Source organism: Xenopus tropicalis, chromosome 1 (assembly GCF_000004195.4).
Source record: "Xenopus tropicalis strain Nigerian chromosome 1, UCB_Xtro_10.0, whole genome shotgun sequence".
In the NCBI taxonomy this organism is placed as follows: domain Eukaryota; kingdom Metazoa; phylum Chordata; class Amphibia; order Anura; family Pipidae; genus Xenopus; species Xenopus tropicalis.
Window position 1 is genome coordinate 92989448 of NC_030677.2, and position 27431 is coordinate 93016878.

The 27431-nt window shown below is 39.7% G+C and overlaps 1 protein-coding gene across 2 annotated transcripts in view; it reads left to right on the forward strand.

The window, feature by feature from the left end:
- The first annotated feature begins 16953 nt into the window (after positions 1 to 16953).
- Positions 16954 to 27431, forward strand: part of gramd2a (GRAM domain containing 2A) — a 37721-nt gene continuing 27243 nt past the window's right edge. The window contains exon 1 of one of the 2 annotated variants that reach the window (XM_012955153.3): positions 16954 to 17113. In XM_012955153.3, the coding sequence (XP_012810607.1) occupies positions 17070 to 17113 (44 nt within the window). In that variant the 5' untranslated portion in view covers positions 16954 to 17069. Of the gene's footprint in view, positions 17114 to 23204; positions 24112 to 27431 lie in introns of those variants that run through there. The other variant, XM_002941388.5, reaches the window with a different exon arrangement.

Sequence of the window (27431 nt, forward strand, 5' to 3'; positions counted from 1 at the left end):
CAACCGTCTCGCCTAGAATTTTTACCTCTTATTGATCTGATGAAGTATGATTAGGATGAGCATGTAAGTGCCACATGAAAACCTTTGTGATTTAAGGCTAAGACACACAGAGCTACTTGTAGAAGATACTTGTTGCGGCTACAAAAATAGACAATGCTGATAATTTACTGATAATTGTCTTTACGTGTCTTTTAACACAAGACAATTCTCAGTATTAGCCATGACAAGTAGCTGCTACTTAGTAGGTCCTTGTGTCTTAGCCCTTATTGTTGCAGGGAAAATTCCTAACCTTGGTATTAACCATAGTTTAATCTGCTGCCAGAAGATGTTCTGGAGCCTAGCAGTTTGCAGAACTTGTCATAGAACTTCTGCTGAATGAAATACATTGAGGCGTAACTACAGCAGACCCTGTGGCTGCACGGGGGCCCAGAAGGTATACGGGGTCCCATGAGTCCCTAATTAATGAGAAATTTCAGGGGAATTTTGGAGGCCTTAAAATTACATTGCTGTGAGGCCCAGTAACATCAAGCAATGCCACTTGCCCTGCAGGAATTTGGTTCCTTGGTAGTATGCCATTTTTGTATAAGCAGCAGCAGACCCGAGAGTCCCATTGGGTTTTTTAATCATTTTTGGAATCAAAAATTGGAGTCAGAATGTACAGTATACTATTTTAGGATAGTTCAGGGTCTGGCTCCATGAAACAAGTCAATCGGAAGTCTCTCATTTCTGCATGATTCGGGTCTGCCAAAGTTCTTTCAAAAGGTGCAGTAATCCTTTGTTTGGTATCACTGATTTTGTGTAGACAGGGGTTGGCAGGTTCCAGCCAAACTCATGGCAGTAACTCAGGTAAGATAATAAGATGACTTACATCTTCATATAGATTACCAGGTATTTCCCCTGCCATGAGGATTTACGCATATACACATATATATTTCTCTGTGTTTTCCTTTTCATTGGTATAATCCTCACTACAGTACCTAACTTGGCTATATCTACAGAAGTTATTGTTGTCACTTTTGCTGGGTCCAGGGCATGTTTTATACATGCAAAAGAGCCTGAGAGTATTATGTTAAAAGGTTTGGGTTTAACTTTCAGTTAGTTATAAGGTAAACTAATTATTAGTTCTTATATCGTATAACTTATCACAGGAGACATGGAGGTCAAGGTATTTGGGCCTGGCAGCGGGAAGGATTACAAACTGAATCTACCAGAATGTCCATTCTCTCTCTAGGGATCGCCCAATTAAGGAAAATTCTGGTAGAACCAGTTTGTGATCAGTGTCCTTTCCGCTGTCAGCTTTCCAGTATGGTTGATCTGTTACTTGTGACCATATAAATGGGATGGCCCAATCTAGGAGCTGATGTAAAGGTTCCAATTTTTAAGTGCAAAATGATTTACTGTACAACGTAACTGAGGTATAGAGAGAAGATAGAGCAAATATATTAACTATATTGAGCAGATGAAGGACAGAATCAAAAAGCTTATGAATATTAACATTTACAAACACAGGAGGCCCAGTCCAAAATTTGCAGCCACGAATTGTTGTAACAAACTGTCAGATCAGAAGATCATTATAAGCAAAAACTTAAGCAGTAAGATTGCAAAGATTGCAGTTTTGTCTTTCTCTAGCATGATTGGGTTTCTTAATAAATCACTAAAAATGTAAAGTACAAGGAAAGAGTACATCACTGAGCAGTGATTTTGCAGTAGAATAAAAACCTGGACTTTGCTCTTTGACTCCAGTTTTACTGCACTGTGCATGAGCACCACCTGGGGATCTGCAATGGCAATGCTTAAAGGGATACTGTCTTGATTTTTATGGTGTACTTTTTATTTCTAAATTACACTATTTACATAGCAAATAATTCACTCTACCATTTAAACCTTTATTCTTGAACCAACAAATGTATTTTTTAGTTGTAATATTGGTGTGTAGGCAGCTATCTCAGTGCTGAGCTTTCAGAAGGAGCCAGCGCTACACATTAGAACTGCTTTTAGGTAACCTATTTTTTCTCCTACTCCCATGTAACTAGAAAAGTCACAAGCCGGACTTGGATTTCTTATTATTGAGTGCTATTCTGATATCTACTGGGAGCTGCTATCTTGCTACCTTCCCATTGTTCTGCTGATCGGCTGCTGGTTTGGGGGCAATATTACTGGATTTTAATGCAGGATTCTGCCGGATAAGCTCTATTAATTGATGCGTTTTGAAGAAACATGTTTTCCCATGACAGTATTCCTTTAATATTCTAGTTTGCCTAGAGGTTAAAAGATCAGCCTTTGATGTGGGATCTCATTCTAGAGACCCTGGTTCAATTTCCTCTTGCAACTCCTTGTGACCCTGGACAAGTCACTTAGGGGTATATTTTTCATGCTGTGTAAAAAAAGTGGAGTGAAGCATTACCAGTGATGTTGCCCAAGCCAATCAATCAGCAATTAGATTTCAACAGTTAGAAAATCAAAGCAAAGCATCTCATTGGCTGCTATGAGCAACATCACCGGTAATGTTTTACTCCATGATAAATATACCCCTAAGTGTCCCAGCATACAATTATAATTGCTGCCTTGCTTGCTGTAAAGCGATTTGAGTTCCATGGGAGTAAATAAAGTATTCCCTTCACCTTGGGCCAGTGCATTTTTCACTGGCCCAAGGTGAAGGTGAAGAAGGGCCCTGGTCTGGGTTCTGGGTTAGCACCCCCAATGAATAAACCTTTACTTGTCCTTTAATATTTGTATCTATAAAGGGAAAGAATGGACTTATTTATATAGCACTTTGCTTATATAAAAAACCTGCTTCTTGTGGGTAAAGATTCACATGGTTACCCTTGTATAAAGATTCACCAAATCCCTAATTTTGCCTTATGTTTCTAGTAAAGTTATAGGGTTTATTTATTTGTAGATTGTAAGCTCTTTTGGGCAGGGCCCTCTTCACCTCTTATATCGGTTATTGATTGCTTTATATGTTACTCTGTATGTCCAATGTATGTAACCCATTTATTGTACAGCGCTGCGGAATATGTTGGCGCTTTATAAATAAATGTTAATGTAAAATGTAATGTTTATTATCCAGAATGCATAGGGCCTGGTGTTTTCCGGATAAGGGATCTATCATTGAATTGGATATTGTATCATAGTTAGGAAAATCGTAGAAGGAAGATATATCCCTCCCAGAATCCTCTATGAAACAGCACAGAGGTCTGTGAAATTGAGGGTCTGTTCAGCTGTGAAGGCTAATTAGCCTAACCTGTAGTTAAATGGTGTGCTCCAAGAGTAGTGGCTCTGCTCTGGGAGAGAGGTGAGACACTGTGAGAAGCTGCAACGTGGAGCTCATTCTGTTTGTAAAAGTGTGTTTCAGACAAGAACTCTTTGCTGCACAGTTACCTCCTTAGTTTGAGGACATTTATTCACAAGAGGTTGATTTCCTAGTAGCAAGGTTCAGCTACTATCTGATACTATCTGAAGACTTGGGGCTGAAGTGTTGCTGCTTCTGAAAGAGCACAGGGATTCTACAAAGGACTGTGTGTATCTTGCATTTACTTATATTGTTTTAATCTGCCCAAGTGCAGCTATGCGTGTCCTCTAAGCAGGACCGTTTATTTTTCATTAAGACTGCAATGAATATCTTTTTGGACCCAAAAGAAGCACCAGAAGGAAAGGAAAGAAACAGAAAAACATTGTCCACCAACTCTAAAAGGGCCAGTCCAGCAAAACATGTTGCAAATCTGTTGTCTTACTGCTAAATACAGTACATTATACACAGCAAAACTTCCTGTGAAAATTAAAATCAAAGATTATTTTTTTAAAGGAATCTTTTGGTGGGAAATGCACAGCTAATATAATATATTGGGATTTTGCCTACATACTCTATACAGTGCTGTAATAATAGCCCCCATTAAAGCCAGTTTTTACAGCTTTTCAGAATGATAGATAAATGTATAATAATTTATATAGGTCAATGAACTCCAAAATAACTAACATGGATACATATTTTAAAAGGAGCTACTTTGTTCATTATAATGTACCTATATATATTTTTTTTTTCTTTTTCCCATTAAACTGATGTTGAAAAAGGGGTATACCGCTTTAAGTTAACTCTTTAAGTTGGAAGTAAACACGTATGCAGCTTAGTGTATGAGCATATACAGCAGGGAAAATATATTTTTTTGCAGTAAAGTCATCAATGTAATGTGGCATGTACAAACCCATAACCCAGAAACTTCCGCTGTGGAGTATTTCAAAGCAGCAGTATGAACTATATAAACACCTCTAAATAGAGAAATGGAAGTATAGAGGCTACTGACTTCAAATGTAGAAAACAGGGCCCATCATACAATTATTAAACTTGGTCAAAAAATCTATCCAATATATTCAATATACCATACGTATGATGTGATCTGCTTTACGGGAGTAAATTAGATTCTGTCTTATAAAGTTGCTGGGAGCAAAAGATAGGTGCCTGCTAAAATGGGTCTCTTTGGAGAATAGTAAATATCCTTGTACACCTTGGGAATGGTTGATAGTACTGGTGTTTGTGGTAAGACATTAGCAGATATGCACGTATATAATTAACAATTATACATTTCTAGAATGCTTTATCTACATGGTCCTTAAGGTAAATTCTTTGAACAATTAATCAGCTGGTATTTATTACCTGTCCTTTAAACTGGACAATAAGGATCCAGTATCCAAAATCAATGGATGCTTAGTTGATCTGCAAGTGTGGATGAATCTGAACTGGCTTAAACTAAATCCAGACAAGACAGAGGTACTTGTAGTTAGTAAGCGGAGGCTGATGTGAGGTGGCATGGAGCACAGCCAGTGGATATAAAACTTAGGGGTGCAGATCTAGATTTTTCAGACTAGGTGCACAACCTGGATATAAAACATCATGTGTTTGCTGCCATCAGATCAGTATTCTTCCATCTCAAAAACATTACAAGGATGAACCATCTGAATCCAGCTGAGGGCACAGTAACTTAACTACCTGGGGCGTGGGGGATGCAATTGCACTCAGACCTGCGCCCCCTCAGGGCCCACCAGAGCAGCCAAATGTAAAAAGTTTCTTTGTGGCTGATGCAGCCAATAAGAAAAGCACATCTGAAGAGAAGGGGGCAGCACCTGGGCTGCTCAACAATCATTATGTTACTGGGAGGACATGCCAAAATTAATCCACATTTTTGTATCCCCAAGACTGGATTACTGCAGTGCCTTGTATTATGGTCTCCTAGAAAAAGAACTGCATTGGTTACAGTTGGAACAAAATGCAGCAGCCAGGGGGGCAGAGTGAGTTTGCTACTCTGTCCTGGCCCCTCTGAAGATTTTTTTGCAGGGAGCCTGGTCCAGAGAAGTTACTCCACTGAATATTCCACCTCCTGTGAGTAGCACTGCAATCCCCAGAACATAATGAAACACCATAGGGACCCCCTAATAACCATTTCCAATTGATAACAAACTCCCAGAACAAACCACCGCCAGGTTCACCTCCCACAGACAGCATAGGGCAGGCAGACTATGCCACACAGAGGCAGCTTAGGACATGCAGAGTATGGCAAACACAGGCAGCATAGGGCAGGCATAGTATGGCACACACAGGCGGGGAAGGGCAGGCAGAGTATGGCACACAGGCAGCATAAAGCAGGCAGACTATGGCACACATAGGTTTCCCTGTTTCCTTCCCAACCCTGGCTGTCCTGCTGTACCCTGCCTATTATGACTACTCAGGTGAACTGATCTGTGGTATGAACAATACAAGGTACTAATATGAAATGCTTACACAAAGGTACGCAGTCACAGCAGTCAGATGTCAGTGGAGGTCACAAAGTTGGGCAGCACTGAAATAGAGGATTCTCTTTAAAATCAGCCTTCTTGCATTCACATCTCTTAATAATTAAGACCCTGTTAATCTGAAAGAACTTCTGATTCCTCAATATATCCTCCTATTCCCTTCATTCTTTAGACTCAGGAAAACTCAAGGTACCCAAAGTAGTACTAAAATCCTTTGGTTCTCTTGCAACTCAGTCTGAGACTCAAGACATATCTGTTCACTGTGGCTTTTGCGTGAAATAAGAAGCATCTCTTCAATCACTAATGTATTAAAGTGATACTGACACTAAAAAATGACTCCTCAAAATATGAATGTACATAAAAAGTTGCCTATAGGTCATGTTGATTTTCGCTGAGAGATTTGCTTTTGTAAATAATTGTTACTTGAAGTTCCTAAACCAGACTGTTTTGCCAACCTGACTGTCCCTTCTCAGCCTGACAGTTATAGCTTCTAATGCTAACGGCCTCCTGCTGGACAAATATGGCAGCCCCCTTATAGGGGAACACGGGGGATCAGACAGGTAATATAAAAGCATTGGGCAAATACTTTTATGGCAAAAATGAAGGTCATGCAAAGACAATGTTATGATGTAAAAAAAGGTTTAAGTTCTGGTGCCCTTTGAGTTCCAAGGGAGGAAAGTGGTCTAAAAATGTGTTTATTATTATGATATTATTAGAATAATTTAACCGTGACGAAGTTTCCTAAAACTTGGTGTCGATTCTATTTTATGTGATGGTTTTATGTCATTTTCGCAAAACAGCAAAAAAATATTTTTTACGTGTGACAATTTTTTCTTACATGCATGACTTTTTTTTCTTACACATGCAACTTTTTTTCTCACTCCAAATGCAATAGTCAATGGGCATTTTTTATCACTCCTGATGTGCGACTTCTCATTACAAATACATTATACAATACATTGATAAATACGCTTCTGAAAAATACCATAAAAATGAATAGAACATTGGTGAGTTTTTATGTATTAAGCTATAAACTGACTGACTGGACACGTTTAATATCCGATTGGATATGTTTAATATAAAATTCAGGTTGGTGTATGCTTCATGCACACACCAACCTGCTAACTAAACAGATATGGGTTATCACATGGCACATCACCTTCTGCTGACTCAATAGCACTGACACAAAACTGTCAATATTTTCCCAACATATACCCCCCACAGCCACATCATTTTATACCTTAGGTATTAACAATTCCCACCCCTATTGATTGTAAGCCTGCAGGCAGGGCCCTCATTAGCCAATGTATTCATTTGTTTCTCATGTAACTTTACGTGGAATATGTTTGTGCTTTAAAAATAAAAGTAAAAATAATAATATAGGTTTCTATAGGGAATTAAGTAAGATAGATTCTATGTTGTGTTGCTCTTCTAGATTTGGGAGTGGAGGAGTGGCTATTAAAGCCGCTCCTTCACTCCCCTGTCGTTCCCCAGCCCCTAGACAACGACAGGGGAGCCTTATGGCACATAATACACATACCGGGAGCTTAAATTGCAGCGTTCATAGAGTCAGAAGTGAAAATTCATATGCACTATTTTCATTTTGGTGCCTGTATACGCCACATAGTTTGATAAATCTATGCACAATGGGCATCAAACTGTGAAGTGGACCCTTGGCTTTCATATTTAGGATATCTTTTTTTGGTACATAATGTTACGTGGAAGATATGATGCTTGAAAGTGGAAGCTTTGAGGCAATTTTTTATAACTTTTATAATTTTTTATAGAAACTGCTAAATTCAGAAAAGCATTACTGTTTGGTTTTGAGTTGAAAGACATGGTTACCCATTTCCGATTTGGTAGAATGTGTACTTTTCCAAAATATATGGTTTCCTGGGGTAAACCTAATGTTCCAGGATTTTTGGCTTTGGAATCTAAAGAATGCCATATTCTAATGTAATGCTTTGAACATTTGGTAATTTACTGTTGGAAGTCAGAAATCTCCATAGCACTATATATATCAGGTATTACCACATTCGGGAGACATGAGGCTTTCCAAATCAGTTGAATTTGTGTCCATAAAATAAAAGATGTTTCTGGTATAAATCCGTATATTATGAAAAATATGATTTTTATTTTTTATTTAGAGGTCTAAATCTTGTTCCAGAAGTGGAAATACACAAAAACTCCAGCAGATTTAGAATGCTCAGGTTCTCCTGAAAAAAAGATATATAGTTTTCCTACCTAAACTAATCCCACCCCCAGTAAATGCCCCAAAAATGAGAAAGCACAGAATGCTTAAAAGCTTCTGGCACTGAGGGGAACCGAAATGTAAAATTCTTCTAGCACTTAATGGGTTAAGGCACAAAGCTACTATTATTATTATATTAACATAGTAAGTTAGGTAGAAAAAAGATATACGTTCATCATGTTCAACCATAATGCCTATATATAACCTGCCTAACTGCTATTTGATCCAGAGGAAGGCAAAAAACCCCATCTGAAGCCTCTCTAATTTGCCACAGAAAGGAACAAATTCCTTCCTGACTCCAAGATGGCAATCGGACCAGTCCCTGGATCAACTTGTACTAAGAGCTATTTCCCATAACCCTGTATTCCCTCACTTGCTAAGAAGCCATCCAACCCCTTCTTAAAGCTATATAATGTATCAGCCAGCACGACTGATTCGGGGAGGGAATTCCACAACTTCACAGCTCTCACAGTAAAAAATCCTTTCTGAATATTAAACGGAACCTCCCTTCTTCTCAGGGGCGGGCCAAGCCGTCCAGGCGCCCTAGGCAACCCGGTCAGCCACCTCGCCTGCCTCGCCCCCTCCGTTGGCGCGCATGCGCAGTTCGGGGGGGGTGCGATGCCGTGGGTCATTGCCATTGCTAATGACAAGCGGCGGGGGCAATGGCAAAGTAGGGGAACTAGTGGTAGGCAGCAGAGGCTTCTGCCTGGTGCCCCCTAATCATTGCGCCCTAGGCAGCTGCCTCTTCTGCCTACCCCTAGTTCCGGCCCTGCTTCTTCTAAATGGAGTGGGTGCCCTTGTGTCCATTGGAAGGACCTACTGGTAAATAAGGCATTAGAGAGGTTATTATATGATTCCCTTATATATTTATAAATAGTTATCATGTCATCTCTTAAGCACCTCTTCCCCAGTGTAAACAGACCCAACTTGGCCAGTCTTTCTTCATAACTGAGACTTTCCATACCCTTTACCAGCTTAGTTGCCCTTCTCTGGACCCTCTCTAATTCAATAATATCCAGTTTGAGCACTGGAGACCACAACTGAACAATATATTCTAGATGGGGCCTTACCAGCGCTCTGTAAATGGGAAGAATAACCCCTTCCTCCCATGAATCTATGCCCCTTTTAATACACCTTGTTTGCCCTTGCAGCTGCTGCCTGGCATTGCTTGCTAAAGCCAAGTTTATTATCTATAAGGACTCCAAAGTCTTAACAGTCAAATTCACCGGATTATGGTTAAACCAAATTTGAAACCATCAAGATAAAATAGTTTGCTGTAGGATGCCATAGACAGTTACTATTAATTTAGCTGGTTTGGTTGTTTGGGCTTTTGTGTACCTTAAATTGTGAGTTTCCAAATTTGTCAACAAGCGAGAAGATGTATTAATCACTGTATGGGGCTGATTTACTAATCCACGAATCCGAATCCGAGTCACGACTTTTTCGTAAATTGTCGCAACTTTTTGATAGCCGTTACGACTTGCTCGTATATTGTCGCGTCTTTTTCGTATTGAGTGCTCGTAAACGGCGGGCAAACCTTTCAGACTTTGCATGATTTTGGAAGCCTCCCATAGGACTCAATAGCACTCTGCAGCTCCAACCTGGCCCAAGGAAAGTCACAATACTGAAGCTTGAATGAATCCGAAACTTTCGTACTCGGCGTGATGGCTACGAAAAAGTCGCGACAATTCGCGCAAGTCGTAATGGCTACAAAAAAGTTGCGACAATTTACGAGCAAGCCGCAATGGCTACGAAAAAGTCGCGACAATTTACGAAAAAATCGCAAAATACCGATCATCACGAAAAAAACGCATTTGGACGCTTTTCGGACGTTTGTGGATTAGTAAATGTGCCCCTAAGTGTTTCACTTTGTGTGGTGGTAAAATCTTCTTGTCTTTTATAACTTAGCAGAGTGTTTGCCAATATTTGCAAGTGCCACCACCTCTGTGCTGTATTCTGGTTTGTTTAAAAAAGGGCCCAGTTAGAGAACAGATAAAACAGTTGGTGGCAATGTTCCATGTAATTCTTTTTTTGGCTATGTGCGCACATTTTAAACTTGTGTGCACATTTTTAAAAACTATGTGTTCAAGTCAGAATAAATGCAAACTTTTGTGTTTTTGCTCAAAATTCTTTGTGCGCACCACAATTTGTTGTGTGCGCTGGCCTCAAAATTTGTGTTCACACGCACAAACCCACAGCTTAGAGGGAACTTTGGTTGGTGGCCTGTGATGTTGCTCTTGAGAAATCACAAGGTATCTTCCCTGATATTGCCATTCAAGCTTTAGACAGTTTAGAGGGCATTTCCTAATGGTTAATATCACCCATGTCCCATTCAGATCTGAGACACTTCATTTACCTTTAACCTGATATGCCAAGACCTACAGCTTGATGAGTGTGCGTCTTGGCACTAAGAACTAGATGACATCAGCTGTGAGGTGAAAAGGGGGAAAAGGTTTTATTCAGGGGAAAAACCTCCCAAAATATCAAAAGAAAACATTTATGTTTTTTTGCCTCCACAGGGCACTTAAAGGTGAATTTAAACTCAAATCTAAGTCAAAACTGCAAATATTTCAGAAAAAGCTTAAAATAGAATTTTAATGTAAATTGCAAAAATGTTCAGGAAAAAAAGGTTCAAACCAAAAAACAGATAATCTATATCTAATAAGGATACAGGATCTATTGTCCAGTATGCATGGAACCTGGGGTTTCCACATAAGAGACCTTTCTGTAATTTGGATCACCATCAGGGTAACTATATTGAAATTTTTTTTATTTTGCACAGCCTATTTACCCAGTTTTATTTTTACACTGAGCAGTTCCTTTAAAGGAACAGTAACACTAAAAAATAAAAACGTTTTAAAATAATTAAAATATAATGTACTGTTGCCCTGCACTGGTAAAAGCTGTGTGTTTGCTTCAGAAAGTCTACTATAGATAATAGAAATAGCTGCTGTGTAGCCATGGGGGCAGCCATTTAAATTGAAAAAAGGAGAAAAGGCACAGGTTACATAAGCAGATAACAGATAAGTAGCAGATTCCCATTGTATTCTACACAGTTTATCTGTTATCTTCTTAGTAACCTGTGCCTTTTCTCCTTTTTTCAATTTAAATGGCTGCCCCCATGGCTACACAGCAGGGTATTTATATAAACTGTAGTAGTGTTTATGAAGCAAACACACAACTTTTACCAGTGCAGGGCAATAGTACATAATATATTAATTATTTTTATACACTTTTATTTTTTTGTGTTACTGTTCCTTTAAGGCTGCTTAAAAAATATTTAAACATTAAATAAACCAGCACTGTTTCAGGGCTCATTGCCGCCCTGAAGCGGTCAAGTCGATGCCACTCTCTGCACTAGAAAAGCCAAAAGAACCAAGAGTTGCAATAGCACTCTCAGCACCAGAAAAGCTGAAATTCCAATTTTAAAATTGGAACTTCAGCCCTTTAAGTTACCAGGATAGGTAAGTTTCTAAATTTGCCTCATGGCAGGAGCAGCCCTGAAATAGGAGTTTTGCCCGCTCTGAGCTTTAGCCCATAGGATAACCCATGTAAATAGGGTTTTTGTGGAGCTTTTTGGAACTAATTTCTAGAATTGCTTGTGTATTTTGCATATGTATAAGGCAGTCTTCTCAACCCTTTTGATTTATCTGTGGAGCCACACTCTTGCTTGAAGAAACTTTTTTTCAACTTGACAAAACAAAAATGGATACAAAGGTTAAGTATATTTTATTAACTATATATAAAATCATTGGTGTTTGTGTAACTGTTGGGGTTTAATTTTTCAAAAGTTTTTGCTGTTTTTGGTGCTTAATTACAAAGTTTGGTGAACTACAAGGCTTACAGCAGGTTTGCCAGAAGTTGCATTACTTTGTAGTTACCCTTAGTTTGAGATGTGTGGGGTTTGACTAGTTGCACCTGAACACACAGCATTAATAGAACCACTGGGACCAGGGTCCGACTGGGGGGTGAAGGGCCCACCGGGGCTCCCTCTGGCCGCGTCCCCTAACCCCCCTCGCAGGGCCCCCCATCCGACATCCTCCCCCGAGCACACATAATTTAACGTGTCGGGAGGAGCAGTCGGGCAGGGGGAGCGCCGCCAAGGGTCGGGTCCTGCCCAACGGGGGGCCACTAGAGCTGAGGCCCACCCTGACTGGGACTGCAGTGGAACTTGCTCTGGTGGTTGTGGCTCTTTAACTGATTGCTCTTTAAGTGGGTGCTCTGTAAGTGGAGTTATAAACCACTGTTTAACTGTTTCTGTAACTGGGAGAATGAGTGGCAGCAAGATTGAAGGTCTGACACAGTGCACAGTCTGCCACGCATGCAGTTTTGGAACAACAGTTCTAAAGGACCTTAAAGAGTGAATTATGGGATCTAGGCTCTAAGATTAATGAAGTTTTGCCAGTACCATACCACGTGCAAGTTTAGGGAGACAGCAGGAGCTTAGGGAGCTAAATGCGTGGCTAAAGTCTTGGTGTAGGAAGGAAGGGTTTGGGTTCCTAGAGCACTGGGCTGACTTTTCTTTGGGGTACAATCTATGAGGATTGCACTTCAATGGAAGGGGGTCCGCTGTGCTAGGGGAGAGAATAGTTAAGAGGCTGGAGGAGTGTTTAAACTAGGCAAGGGGGGGAAGCTAGAGTTTTATGGGTGGGAAAGTCAGTGTAGAGGGGGCAGTGGGATTAGCAAGGGGTCATGGGGGAGGAGTGTGGGGGGCATACAGTTTACCAGCTAAGGACCTTCCACTGTTACAAAGGAAACAGCCTAATATTAATCTTAGATCTAACTCTCCGTTACCTAATGTAAACATCAGAGGGAAAAGTAGTAATCTTCGATGCATGCTAGTTAATGCATGGAGGTTGTCAGGTAAATTAGGAGAACTGGAGTCTATTGCATTTACTGAAAATTATGATTTAATTAGTATCACTGAGACCTGGTGGGATGAAATGTGCGACTGGGCTGTGAATTTCAATGGTTACACCCTATTAGGAAGGACAGAGGGATAAAAAAGAGTTGAGGGGTTTGCCGTTATGTTAAGTCAGATTTAAAGCCATGTGATAAAGAAATTACCAGGGAAGATGTGGGTAGTGATTTCAGCAGGGCTAAAGGTTATAAATTAAAAATTATCATTGGTATATGCTATAAACCACCCTGCATATGTGAGGAGGATGAGGCCCAGCTACTATTGCAAATGGGGGAGGCTTCACTAGGTCAATTTGTTTTTATGGGGCAATTTGTTTTTATCAGGCAAGCTAAAATAGAGATGGAAAGGGGGTATTGCAGCTAGGAGTAAAAGGAATCCAAAATTATTTTTTAAATATGTAAATAGTAAAAAAAATGAAGCAAGAAGGGGTGGGACCCTTATTATTAAAGGGGGGTCAGTTGGTTAATGTGAACACGGAAAAAGCAGAAATTTTTAATTCTTATTTTTCATCTGTCTATAAAACTGAGGAGCCAGCTAATCAAGGCTTCCCTTTTAATAGACCCAATTCTAGTAATATAACTACTGATGCATGGGTCACTCAGGAGAAAATTCAAAAGAGACTTGAACATGTAAAGGTAAACAAAGGTCCAGGGCCGGATGATATGCATTCCAGGGTATTAAACAAGCTTAGCTTGAGAGCTAAACCTCTCTTCTTAATTTTTCAGGATTCATCAAGGTCTGGCATGGTGCCGAGAGACTGGCAAATTGCTAATGTGGTGCCGTTATTTAAAAATGGATCCCGTTCTTAGCCTGAAAACTATAAGCCTGTTAGTCTGATATCAGTAGGGGTAATAAGGGATAGGGTACTTGAATAATCACAATACTATAAGTTTGTGCCAGCATGGTTTTATGCTTAACAGATCTTGCCAGATTAAATTAATTGCCTTTTATGAGGAGGTGAGAAGGAACCTCGATTCTGGAATGGCAGTTGATGTCATCTACTTAGATTTTGCTAAAGTGTTTGAAACAGTACCTCACAGAAGGTTAATGATAAAATTAAGGAATATTGGCCTAGAACATAATGTATGTTATTGGATAGAAAACCGACTAAAGGATAGACTACAAAGAGTGGTAGTAAATGTAAAATTTTCTAATTGGGCCAGTGTTGTTAGTGGTGTACCGCAGGGGTCAGTCCTTGGTCTTTTGCTTTTTAAGTTGTTTATTATTGACCTGGAGGTGGGCATAGAAAGTACTGTTTCTATGTTTAATAATGATACTAAATTGTGCAATTTATAAGTTACATGCAGGATGCTGCCACTGCAGAGCGATTTGATAAAACTGGACCGCCAAATGGAAAAATAGGTTCAGTGCAAGTGCCAAGTTATGCACTTTGGTAGAAATAATATAAATGCAAGTTATACACAAAATGGTAGTGTGTTGGGAATATCCTTAATTGAGAAGGATCTGGGGCTTTTTGTAGAAAACAAGTTGTCCAGGCAGTGTCATTCGGTGGCTACTAAAGCAAATAAAGTGCTGTCTTGTATAAAAAAGAACATTGACTCAAGGGATGAAAACATCATTTGCCTCTTTATAGGTCCCTGGTAAGGCCTCACTTTGAGTATGCAGTGCAATTTTGGGTTCTAGTCCTTAAGAAGGATATTAATGAGCTGGAGAGAGTGCAGAGACGTGCAACTAAACTGGTAAAAGGATGGAAGATTTAAACTATGAGGTTAGACTGTCAAGGTTGGGGTTGTTTTCGCTGGAAAAAAGGCACTTACAAGAGGACATGATTACTCTGTACAAGTACATTAGAAGTGATTTTAGGCAGATGGGGTTGTTCTTTTTTCCCATAAAAATAATCAGCGCACCAAAGGCCACCCCTATAGATTAGTTGAACAGAACTTTCATTTGAAGCAGTATAGGTGGTTTTTCATGGTGAGGGAAGTGAGGTTGTGGAATGCCCTTCCCAGTGATGGCAGATTCTGTTAATGCCTTTAAGGGGGCTTGGATGAGTTCTTGAATAAGCATAGTATCCAGGTTATTGCCAAGTAGTTATTTTTGAATTCCTGACTTGGTGGCAAGTTTTGGTTAGATAAAAACAAGATTTGCTTCCAAATAAAGCCTCCTGTAAGCTGATAGTGTGCATAGAGACTACAAATATCTTAACCCTTATTTGTCACCTATATGAACTTTTATAATGCTTGTGTTACTCTCCAAGTCTTTTTACATTTGTAGGAAAGAAAGTTTGGGGACCCCTGGCCTATAGTGTAAACCAGGGATCCCCAACCTTTTATAACCGTGAGTCACATTTAAAGGGAAAAAGTGTTGGGTAGCAACACAAGTATGAAAAAGGTTCCTGGGGTGCCAATAAGAGCTATAATTGGCTACTTAATAGCCCCTATGTGGACTGGCAGCCTACAGAAGGCTCAGTTTGGCATTATACTTGGTTTTTATACAACCAAAACTTGCCTCCTTACCAGAAATTCAAAAATGAGCACCTGCTTTAAGGCCATGGAGAGCAACATCCAAGGGGTTGGTGAGCAACATGTTGCTCACGAGCCACTGGTTGGGGACCACTGGTGTAAACCCATGTAAATAGGATTTTCTTGGAGCTCTTTGGGACTAATTCCTTATTTTTTTTTAGTCTCCTCTGAGACAAACAGGAAAGACAAAGATGAAGATGTTTTTTTTTTTACTTTTCTCTGAAACAGCTAGAAAACAAAGGATGAACTTGATGGAAGTTAGTCTTTTTTCAACCTTATCTACAATGTTTATGTTACTATGTAAATGTTTTTATTTTGGGGATTATGTTATTCTTGATTGGACAAGCCAAGCCAACAGTATCCACATATTCATTTCTTCAATCTCCTACAAAATGTGGAATTCATTTCCAGACATAAAACTTGCAAACTGTGTCTATGTAATCAATAATGTTGTCTTATATAAAACTTCAGCACTGTCAGCCTGTCCTGATAATCCCTAGTAAGAAGGTTAGGTAGAGCTCCAGCAAGGAATAAACCTGTCATGATGTCACACACATAATCTAGAAATGATCTCCTCCTGAACCTGTTAATGGTTTCTCAGTTTACAGCCTCTAATTGCTCATCTATGTCCTTGACTTTCATTTTCACCTGCAATATGTTGGACTATTTTGTAATTATCTCTTTAAAACTTCAATAGCACTGATGTTCTTCATTTTCAGTCATAAACAGCCCTGTCTCTGTATAAGAGTGTCTAACACAGCCTATAATAATTACCATCACCATAGAGAATATTAAACACACCATTTTAAAATATCTTGTTTAGAGCATCTGGAAAAAGCAAATTCTACTAGCTAAAGGTGGCCATACATACAGGGGCAGAGTTAAGCTACTGATTTTTCCCCTACAGACCAATTATCTGTCCATGTATAGGGCCCTCTGATGGGCCTATCCAACCAATATCTGGCCGAGATTGACCAGATGTCGATCGATCAGTATATTCCCCACCAATCCGCTCGTTTGAACCTCACCATAAAAGTGGATCTTATAATGTATGTATAATGGGCAGCTTTTTAGTGAATTGTTCTTGTGACATGACAAACCAGTGCTCAAGAGGGGAAATGGTTAGAAAGTTGTTACTGTTGAGGGCAATAGATTCAAGAAATGCAAAGTGAGCTATTATTCTCTGCTGTGAGATTAACTGCAATATGTGTAGCATTATGCAGAGTTCAAAGGCCAATGAGAAAGTGTGCTGTGAGGCAGATAACATTCTTCCTTACTCTTTTTTGCTCCTGTTTCTCTGTTTTATTGGCAGATAAAGGTGAGAAGCCTAAAGATTAAAGAAGATGATAATGTAAGTAGAAAGGTGACTATCTTATCTACAGAAAAAAAAATCATGCTGAATATTCTTTTCAGGTACACATTTTATGCTGTTGTCAGGAGTTCTTGTGGGAAAAATACAGCACGGAAAAGGGGAGTGAGCGTGCAGATTCTGAACTTTGTCCTTACTGCCCACTAGCCACTGAGAGTCACATAGGACGGCAGAACAGAACTGTGACAGAAACCGTCAGAATAGTGGAGGAAGAAAATAAAGCAAGAAAAAGAAAAGGAGGAAAAAATAATTTGCTTTTCCATGGAAAGTTCACTGATACCAACAGACAAACCTGTACCAGCTGAGTAAGTGATTTAATATTCATAACCGAGCAACCAAATGTGGAGGGTCCCATTGGAATCTGTATGGGGTCAATGCCTAGTAAGCATGGCTTCATAGGAGAAGTAGGATAAAAATTACATCTTTACATATTCCATGGATTATGCTTTGCGGGGTACTGAGCACATGCCAAGATAATAAAAAAAAAAGCAGAGAAAGTATTAGGAGACTTTTTATTGAAAACAATCTATGCTGGTTGCCATAAGGAGAGAATCCATAAAAAGGAATTGGTGTGGGATTTCAATTGTTAAGGTCTGTTTGGACCGTTCTACTTATAATTTATATGGAATGGTCCACAACATTTGGGTGCTCTACATTAGCTGTCACAATAAAAAGCTACCATGGCATTCTAAAAGTTGCAGTTCGGTAAGTGAGCTCATCACAATTGGAAAGTAACTACTGACTACTGGGGGAATCCTACTTTGCCCTGTAAAGATACTCATTATTTATAAAACTATTATTTCCACATTGTGTAAATATACAAGGGGTTATGCATACACAGACTATACAAACAGAGGTCTTGTGCTCGACAGTATTTGTAAATGATTTCTGCATCTAGTCAGTATTTGTAAATGATTTCTGCATAACAGTATTTTTTTAATCCAAAGTATTTTCCTTTTAGATGAAAAACCTTATACAAAATCATACAATGTGTATTTTCTGTAGTGTGTGGAATGAATAGAAAAAACTTCTCATATATTTAGTCATTTAACAAGAATGCTGCCGGGAGACTGTGATAGTGGGAGGGACAGGTAAACAGCAGACAATGTAGCAATGTGGCAAAGTTCAGCACCCAGAGAATAGTTTTTTAAAGGGCTAGTCTTAGAAACAAGCTTAGGTATTCAAAAGCAACAAATAGCATGTATTTTCCTCCATGAAAGTATGGCAGAACACTGCTGAATTTTTGTCATTTTAGCAGCTCATGGTAAGAATCCCTCTGCCAAATCAATTAGTACTTGGTTAATGCAGCCTCTGAGATACTGCATGTGGTGGTTCTGCTACATTTACAAAAAAGAATCATAAATGGAACACTAGCAGTGTATACAAAGGTCACTAAGCCTGTTTTTTTTTTTGTTACCTGAGTTGTTACCTCCCATGTCTCCCTGAGGGAAGGACAGACCCAGAGAGTTGAATCTAGTTTACTGTAGTCTAGAAACATTATTTTGGTCTTATACAATAGTTTAAGTAGTTTAAGCAAGTTAATGTGTCATTGTGATGAAGGAAAATATATAGATTGTCATATAAAATGGATATAGGCTTATGTCTTATTACAGGTATAGTATGCCTTATCTCAGAATGTTTTGAACATGGGTATTTTCTGAATGTGGAGCATCATGGCTTTAGGTTACTACAAATATTTTACCATTGCAAAAACTAAATTATTCTGTAAACAGCATGGATTATTGCTAACTTAGTTAAAATCAAGTACAAGGTACTAGGGGTCATTTAACACTAGTCCAGACACAATTGTATGAGCATTAATGGGCACAAAACTGGGCCCATTCATTTACCTTCTCCACTTGGGGCAACAGCTTCTCCAGTCTATGCAGAAGTCATAATGAAAATCTATTACAAGTCAGTCCCTGTACTTGCAATAAGCAGGCAGTAGGTATAGGGGTTTGTAGCTCCTTGATTCCTTTAATTTGATCTTGAATAGATCTTGTACCTGCTAAGGACCCCCCTGCATGAAATTGTGGATCAACTGCGATGCACACAAAATGCACACATGGATAAACACAGGCTGAGAATCCACCCCTACGTTTCAAAAAGCTGATTTACTGCATGTTAGCCTCAGTTTTAACACTTAAAAAAAAGTTTTTGTCCCCCCACATGAAATCTCCTTGAGCGAAGGCCACAAAAAGACTGAAAATACCTTCCCATGCAAAAGAATTGAAATTGCCATATTCCTTCCAGCATACATGCTTTATCACTCAAAAATAAGCGTGCAAGTGTGGGGTCTAGCAAAAATACATCTATCTAAATCTGACACTGCTCTTGCATTTCTTCATAAGGGAATACATTGAGAATAGTAATGATTTAATATTTGAAATGAAAATAAGGTAACAATGACATTTTTTTTCAAGGCTATTCAAAGTAGAAACAAATGTGAAAATTACACAAATACAATTTTGTTATAAATATGTCTCCATGTGCTGCACAGAGGCCCAGAAGTCCCAATTTGGCAGCTTATCTGCACATGTATTGGGACCCTCCATGGCCATACTCAAAAAAAAATCAGCCAGGTGTCGATTGGGCAGGTTTGATTTTTTTAATCAGGTGGGGGACCACATTGCTTTGACCACGCCCATTTCCACAAAAGATCCAATTAGCCCAATATGCCCACTTAGGTGGGCATAATGGTGAAAGATCTGCCCGTTTGGTGACATCGCCAAACAATTATAATGTATGGCCACCCTGTGTTTTTGCTGTAAAAGCATGAGTATGCTTGTGTAATCATGTCTGTGGATGTTGTAATAATGAATGAACACTAATCAATAAGTTTGTGTTGCAAATATGGATCTGCTTATCTAGGCACATGTCTCAAAATATTTGTCCAGTCATGATGTAAAAGTTTGTGTATTAATCCTAGGAATGGGAAAATACCTTACTATACCTTACTAATACCTTACTGTGACTGGCTTATTTATGGCCCAACAAAATGAAAGCTACCACTAAATGTGGATGAGATATATATACTGTATATATATATATATATATATATATATATATATATATATATTGCACATTTGTATATGTATTTGTTTGGTAAGCTAGTCTGATGTTTCTAGGGGCCAGAAGGTGTTTGATTTCCATTGGGACTAATTCATCAAAACACGCTCAGACAGGCCCATTTTTCACACACAGTAACCTGCTATCAGTCTTAACAATTCACACTGCAGAGCAACCAACGTGCACACACGAGATGTGAGATTACAATCCTGATAACACCACTCAGTCAAGTGCAATTTTTTATTCATATGTATATTTGTAAAAGATTTAAGCATCTTATAGGATAAGGGAGAGAGAAAACTTATTTAGATATTTTAACATTTATACATTTACCCTCAGCTTTTAGAAAGATTAATTCTTCAGTTACCTTGACTAGAAGGCAATGCAATGCATAATACTATGACCTTAAAGTGACAAAATAATAGGCATTAACCCTTTAAGTGCCAGCGGACTTTCACATTTCGGTTCCCCTCAGTGCCAGACCTTTTGTAAACATTCTATGTTTGCCCAGTTGTGGTGGCCCAGTCTGACCCTGTGAATGTGTGATCTGAGTTATAATGGCTAGAGCTGTAGCAGAAAGCTACTTAAAATGGCAGCTGCTGTCTTAACCCTTCTAGGGCTCTAGAAGCTACTGCGGGCATCTTTTGAGGCACAGATCTTCCCTGCTAAAGGGCTGCAATTGCCTTGGGTTGGTACAGAAACCCAAAATGCACAACATTTCCAGCCTACTTCCTTAAGTTAGGCTTTAGTTCTTCTTTAATAGCCATTAGGAGTTGTCATATGCCAGTGATTGCAGCGCTCAACAACCATGGGCACCTATTGGCAGGAAATAAGCTAATTGGTGCCTACAAACCAGGGGAAGTCTATTAAAGATTGCAAAACATTTCCAACTTGCAATTTTCACTGTCTATAAAATGTCATAAAAAAATGGCAGTCAAGGGGAACTATGGAAGTCAAGGCAAGAGAGAACTGCTTGTATACTACTAAAAAGTTAAAGTCAACCCCTCATATGATGTACAGGAAGGTTTGGCTGATACAGGAGTGATGTTGCCTGAATATCTTTCAAGTTCATAACCTTACATTTGTTGACTCTAAATTTCACCTGCAACTTAGCTATCCACATTGCCAGTTTCCAGATCCCACTGCAAGAATGACACATGCTTTATGGAGTCAATTGTTTTTTATAGTTTTGTGGCATTGGTAAACACATTTATATTGCTTTCAGTGCTCCCCTTAAAGTTCTTAATAAGCAGGTTAAATACAATTGGAATTAAAAGGAGTGGAGGGCACTCTGGGCTAAGGTAACCTTGCCCATACACAAAGATTTAAAGTTTGGCGCTATAACCACGTTTCGTGTATTCATGCACTTAATCATAGGCATATGACCAAGCAGTCCTCCTTAAATAAAGGAACTGATCACAGAATCAGAAAGCAGATACTCCAGGCACAAGAATCACCCTAACATTTTCGAGAAAAGGCCTTTGTCAAAATGCAAATGTGCTCTTTGCATTAGTAAAGCTGTAATCCCAATTTTAAAAAAACATGGATTATCAGATCTTAAAACTGTCAGGAGCAGTTTTTGCTGGCCAAGGTAACCTGCAGGGTGCTACTGCATGAGGGCAAGTTTATCAACTTGTCTCATAGTTGGAGCTCCCCTGTATTTACTAAATGCTTATATTGTATATTTATTGTCAAATTACATTGTTTGGACCATTAAGGGCTCTGGCACACGGGGAGATTAGTCGCCCGCGGCAAAACTCCCTGTTCACGGGCGACTAATCTCCCCGAGTTGCCTACCCCTGCCATCCCACCGGCGAACATGTAAGTCGCCGGTGGGATGGCAGACGCGGCGGGGCGATTTCAGGAAATCGGCGAAAAAGACTCGCGAGTCTTTTTCGGCGATTTGCGCGGGCAACTCGGGGAGATTAGTTGCCCGCAAACAGGGAGTTTTGCCGCGGGCGACTAATCTCCCCATGTGCCAGAGCCCTTAGGGCTCAAAATATGTAGTGTGGCCATAAATACACTTCAAGCAGCTAGTTCTGCTCAGTCTTTTTGGTTTTATATTTATTACTGTAGTTACTGGTATATCTTATGTGAATTCTTTTGCAAAAAAGGCTGACATTTTTGCTTCCATTGTGTTGGTCAACAGAAACCTTTGACTACTATATAGAGATGGTTATCCCTTTTTAAATGTCAGAATTTCATCAGTTGAGGTTGTTTTCTCTGGAAAAAAGGTGCTTGCGTGGGGACATGACTACTCTTTACAAGTACACTAGAGAAAGATAGGGGACATTCTTTTTTCCCCACAAAAAGGATCAGTGCACTATGCAGTGTCAGACTGGCCCACCAGGATACCAGGAAAACTCCCAGTGGGTCCAGGTGTCGGTGGGCCCTCCTGCTCCTGACCATTTGGACTGTTTCATGGTCATTCCCTAATCCTAAATGAGAACAAAGAGGAGAAATAGATGGGAAAATAGATGCTATCATGTAAATAAATGAGACTAGGAGAATAAAGAGGTTGGGCAAGAAAAGGAAAAAAAATAGTTTGGAGAGTGGGCCTATGGTCTAAAAGTTTTCTAGTGGGCCCCTGAGGTCCCAGTTCGACACTGGCACCATGTTATGTTATATCTAGTATAAATAAATCTAAAGCAACTGGACTTGTTAAGTAATCATTGAAGACGTTTCAGTACTCATCCGAGCAGCTTGTTCAGTTCAACATGTTATGTTATGTAACCACCATCTTCTACACTAGGTTAGTTGCCTTTATCTCTGCCTTACCAGCTTGACTTCTTAAAATGAGCAATTTATACTGAATACATGTCAAAAGTATTTGCAGAAGCTTATACAAACAACATACAATTAAACAAAAAGGTAATATAAAAAGAAACACTTTAAGAGGAGTTTCTAAAAGGTCATTAAATCATTAAACATTAAGGGAAAAGGTGAGCGCAGTTCATGGCAGCACTGGTTGCATAACTGAGATTTTCTAAGCGCGCCTTATTATGTATATCTGTTCTTAAAAGAAGGCAGCTCTTGAGATTGCTGCGAGGGTGTTCCACAAGCAAGAAGCAGATGGTGGTTGAATCATTTATTTTATTCCAATACAATTTACATGCAATGGAAAACAGAGAAGGCAGAATTTAAATAGGACATTTTTAAAACAACTTGAATTAAGTTAAATATATATGCAGCAACAAGTGTAAATTAGGTATGTCGTTGTCCTTAATGCCTGAATGTACAGATTATTGCGGATAAGCTCTTTAGACATCGCCTGCTGCTCCTGTCACCACAAAATCAACAAAAGCAGTCACTCCAGCCATTAAGAAGCAGGACTAGTTTACTGACGGAAGTTGCAAGGGTTGGTACGAAGCAGTTAACCCAGAATTGCCAGAATGACCTTTTGCTGTAGAGATTTCGTAGTGGAATCATTAGAAACGGCCTGATCATATTTATTAAGGCTAAAACAGAATTTACCTTTGAAGTATACTACACAGTATTCTACAATTACAACCGGCCCACTATCAACGGCTATGTCTGCTGGTATTTTGGCCACAGAAAGAAAGACATTTGCAAACAAGTAGAAAATACGTGGGTCAGCAAGAAAGGTGACCTATTTAACGTATGTATTTCCTTTCCACGCCCTCACAGGAAAACTAGACGGAGTGAAGCTCGGCAGGGCTATCTGAGCTGCTCTGTGTATGTATGTATATTAGCGTGACACGGTGTGTATGTACATTAGCGTGACATGGAAAGTGCTGGAACTACAGCGGCCGCATAGTCAAGGAAACAAGAAATTCCAAAAGAAAACGACGTGCGCGCAGTTATAACAATCGCAGGGGCCACTAGGGACTAGCTACTGAGTGCTTTCTCTTTTCCAACTTTTTACATTGCCGATCAGTCAGCTGACTTGTAGCGGGTGTGTTGTCTCTGTCTTTTCCCCACCCAGAAGTCGAGCTCTGCTAATACAGAACCAATAGAAGATTGAATACAGCAGCATCCTCCGCCCATTAAGTGCAGCCGTCAGAGTGGCGTGGGGAGGTGTGTTTGCCGGTTTTAGATGGGCGGTTAGAACATATGGACAGTCAGGGGTATCCAACAGTAGAACATGACAGGAGGGCACTAATTGGGCAGGACTGAAGGCTGCTTCTGCTGGGGACGGAGTGAAGGATCAAACTGTGCCAACCATGAAGCTCATTGGCAGGGCAGGTCGAGAGAGTGCCACGTTGGCTTTGAGGTAGGACAATATTTGCACTTACCGAGAAGGTCCTGTGTGTGCCATGAAGCTCTCCGTCGCTACAGTTAACATTAACATTGTTATGTTACCAAATAGGCACTTCGCATCCTCTTAATCACCCGGAATTGTGCCAGCGCAGTGCCTCCTTCTAATGTCTAGCTTTCGGCTCAAAACAGATTTCCCTGAATTGGGTTTATTATCAATTGACTTTTGATGAGTAAATTACATTGAATAATAACATGGAGCCTGTACACTCCCACCATTTAGATATATAACGTGGCATGGGGAGTTTGGCTAATTTACCTGTGTATTAACTTACCTGTATATGAGTGGTAAACCCAGACATGGATCAACAGAATGTTTCCATTTTCTTATAACCTGCTGTTCATGATGCGATGTCTCCTAGCAGAGCAGAATCAAGCTGAGACCTGCAGGACTTGTTATGCTTGAAAGATGACCATAGAAGTATTTTTCAAGAAAACTATTCCATTGACTTCGGGAGTGCAACCTTAATGTACTGTGTTTATCTGTATCTATTCAGATGATGTGTTTTAGTAATACAGAATAACAAACATGTATGGATAATGTGTTTAGCAAACAGCTTGTGTGAATATACCTGTAATGTTGACTATAGTGTTACATTTGTTGTTCTTATGACAGATTCAGGGCTGTATTTACCTTCTAGGCACTTGAGGGCTGTGCCTAGGGTGGTAGCTTTGGGGGGGTGCCTATATAGTAGGGATGCACCGTACCCACTTTTTTGGGTTTAGCCGAAACCCAGAACCCACCCTGAAGCATTCGGCAGAATCCCGAACCGAATCCGAATTAACATATGCTAATTAGGATTGGAATGGGTTAAAAATTGCAACACGCGCAGTGGAAATTGTTTTCCCTGACCATTTAACCCTTTCCGAGTTCTAATTAGCATATGCTAATTAATGCTAATTAGGATTCGGTTCGGCCGGGGCTGTGGATTTGGCCGAAACCGAATCCTTCAAAAAAATCTGGGATTCGGTGCATATTTACTATATGGTAAACAAAAAATGTGCAATAAATTTCAGGGGCCTCTCTGAACATGTAAAGGTCCAGTGCTTAGGCTGACATCAGAACCAAATACAGCCCTGATGTAATTTAAATAATATTTTTTTTTTTCCCTCAACCTTGCTTTTCTAAGTAAGTCCGCCTAGCTGCTAGGAGATCCAAATGTGCATTTAAGTCAGAGCTAGGACTAGGGTTAGGCAGAAGAGGCACATACCTAGGCTGCCATAGTTTGGGGGCACTTCATAAAATGTACCTGTGCTGCCTGAAATTTAGGCCATGTACTTAGTTTCAGGTTGGGAAGCATCAAAGGGGCTGCAGCAGTGCAAGGGTTGCAGGCAAAAGAAAGAAAAGTTGTCAAGCAGGTGGTGGGTGCGTTAATGGAGAGCCAGAGGAGAGAGTTGTGCTGCAGCGATGCAGGGGGTGGGTGGGAGTGGGCAGAGCATGCTGGTGGCTTGCCTTGTGCACCTTTCTGCATTGGCTTAGCTCTGGTTTAAATAACCATTCAGAGGTTCCCAATCTGTGGATCTGCCCCTTGAAAAGCACCCAAGACAGTTTGAAGGCAGACTACTGTGAGATTTGGGGCATAAATGCCTTTTTGCTTGCCTGGATATTTAGAGTTATAGGAGGGGTACTGAATATATGCACAGAAATGAGCACGAGCTACATTAGGGCTGCTTTGCCTATATCAGAAAATTTTTTGATATAGTTGTTTGCTTAGCCTAGTTTAGGCAATCGTTCATCCAGGGCCCCTTCTACCATGAAGCAAAGTAAATACTTGCCTAAGGTGGCAGTGAGCTGGCAGGGGCAGCAAAAAAAAGCCACCTCTGGTAACATCTTAATGTTATCAGAGGTGGCTTATTTTTGCTGCCCCTGGCAGTCAATTTTCCATTTTTTTATATAGCCATCTCTTTACTATCGAAGAGGCACCCCTTTGACCTCTTCTGAAGCCAAAGAGCTAACTGCAGAAAAGATTGGGGGCGCAGCATTGGCGCTGCTGGCTCAGACAACAACAGCCATAGAAATGGCATTGCTTTTTAGCTTTTCTTCATGTTTCTTGCTTAAAAGTATGCTTTGGATCATTATTATGTTGCATTACAGTGGATTGCCCAATAAGTCTCATACCAATTGGTATAGCAAGACACTGAAGAATACTGGGGTAGTTCCTTTGATTTAAAATTCCAGATCCTCTATACAAGTCCCCAACTCTAGAACCAACAAAACACTCCAACACCAAACCATAACTTTACATCTTCCATACTTAACTGTTGTTTTAAACACCGATTAGTCAATCTCTAACCAAGTCAAGCTTATTTTGATCACTTGGAACATTCAAACGTAGATTCCTAAGCCCACAATAACATTTTTCATTCTGGGGGATTCCAGTTCTTGTGTTGTTTAACCAAAGCAAGCCTCTTCAAGTATCTCCTGTCTCCAAATTCTATGTTCAAATCAGATCGGTTCTGTAACATTTACAGTACAATAATGTCTTTTTTAAAGAAATTCCAAGGCTTGGGTGTAAGCAGGTTCAGGGCTTATGATGATTGCACTACGTGTCCTTCTTAAAACACATTGGTACATGTATGGCCAGCTTAACTAAACTGACATTTATCTTTGTTGTCAGTTGAGTGCAACCTACTGTGGCTCTCAATAATTTGTCATTTCTACTTTAACTCTTAAAAGTGACATTGAAAAAAATGGTGTGTGTGATACAGTCCAAAATAAAAAATATACCTAGTTTAAAAGAAAGGACTGTTTCCTATAATACATTAGGTTGTAGTATATCTTATGGATCAAATATACTTGAAGCTACCATACTGTTTATCTCTATTGCATTCTTCATAGTCGTGTACAGGACTGCAATATGCCATTTAGGTAATAATCATCCACTCTGGGCATAGGCGGATTTTCAATAAGGCTAGGGGAGACTAAGCCTTCCCAAACCTGCTTGGCACCTTAAAAAAACAAAACAAAAAAAAACCTCACTCTGTTTCTGCACTGTCCTGCAAATCTTCTCCTGTTCCTGCAAGCTGTGGTTCTGCTGTAATCAGCTGTGCTCTGATTGGATCTTTCTTCTTGGATTCTACAATCAGAGGACAGCTTACTTGACAGACTGTAAAATTGACCAATCAAGGCACAGATGCAGATAGGGCTCAGGAGATATTACAAACTGAAGACAGTACAGAAATGTAGACTGAAAAAAAAGAATCTGAAGCTGTAACTTTACCTAAGAACCAACTCTCAACTTTTGCTGCAGATTTCATCCCACTCCCACAGGTACA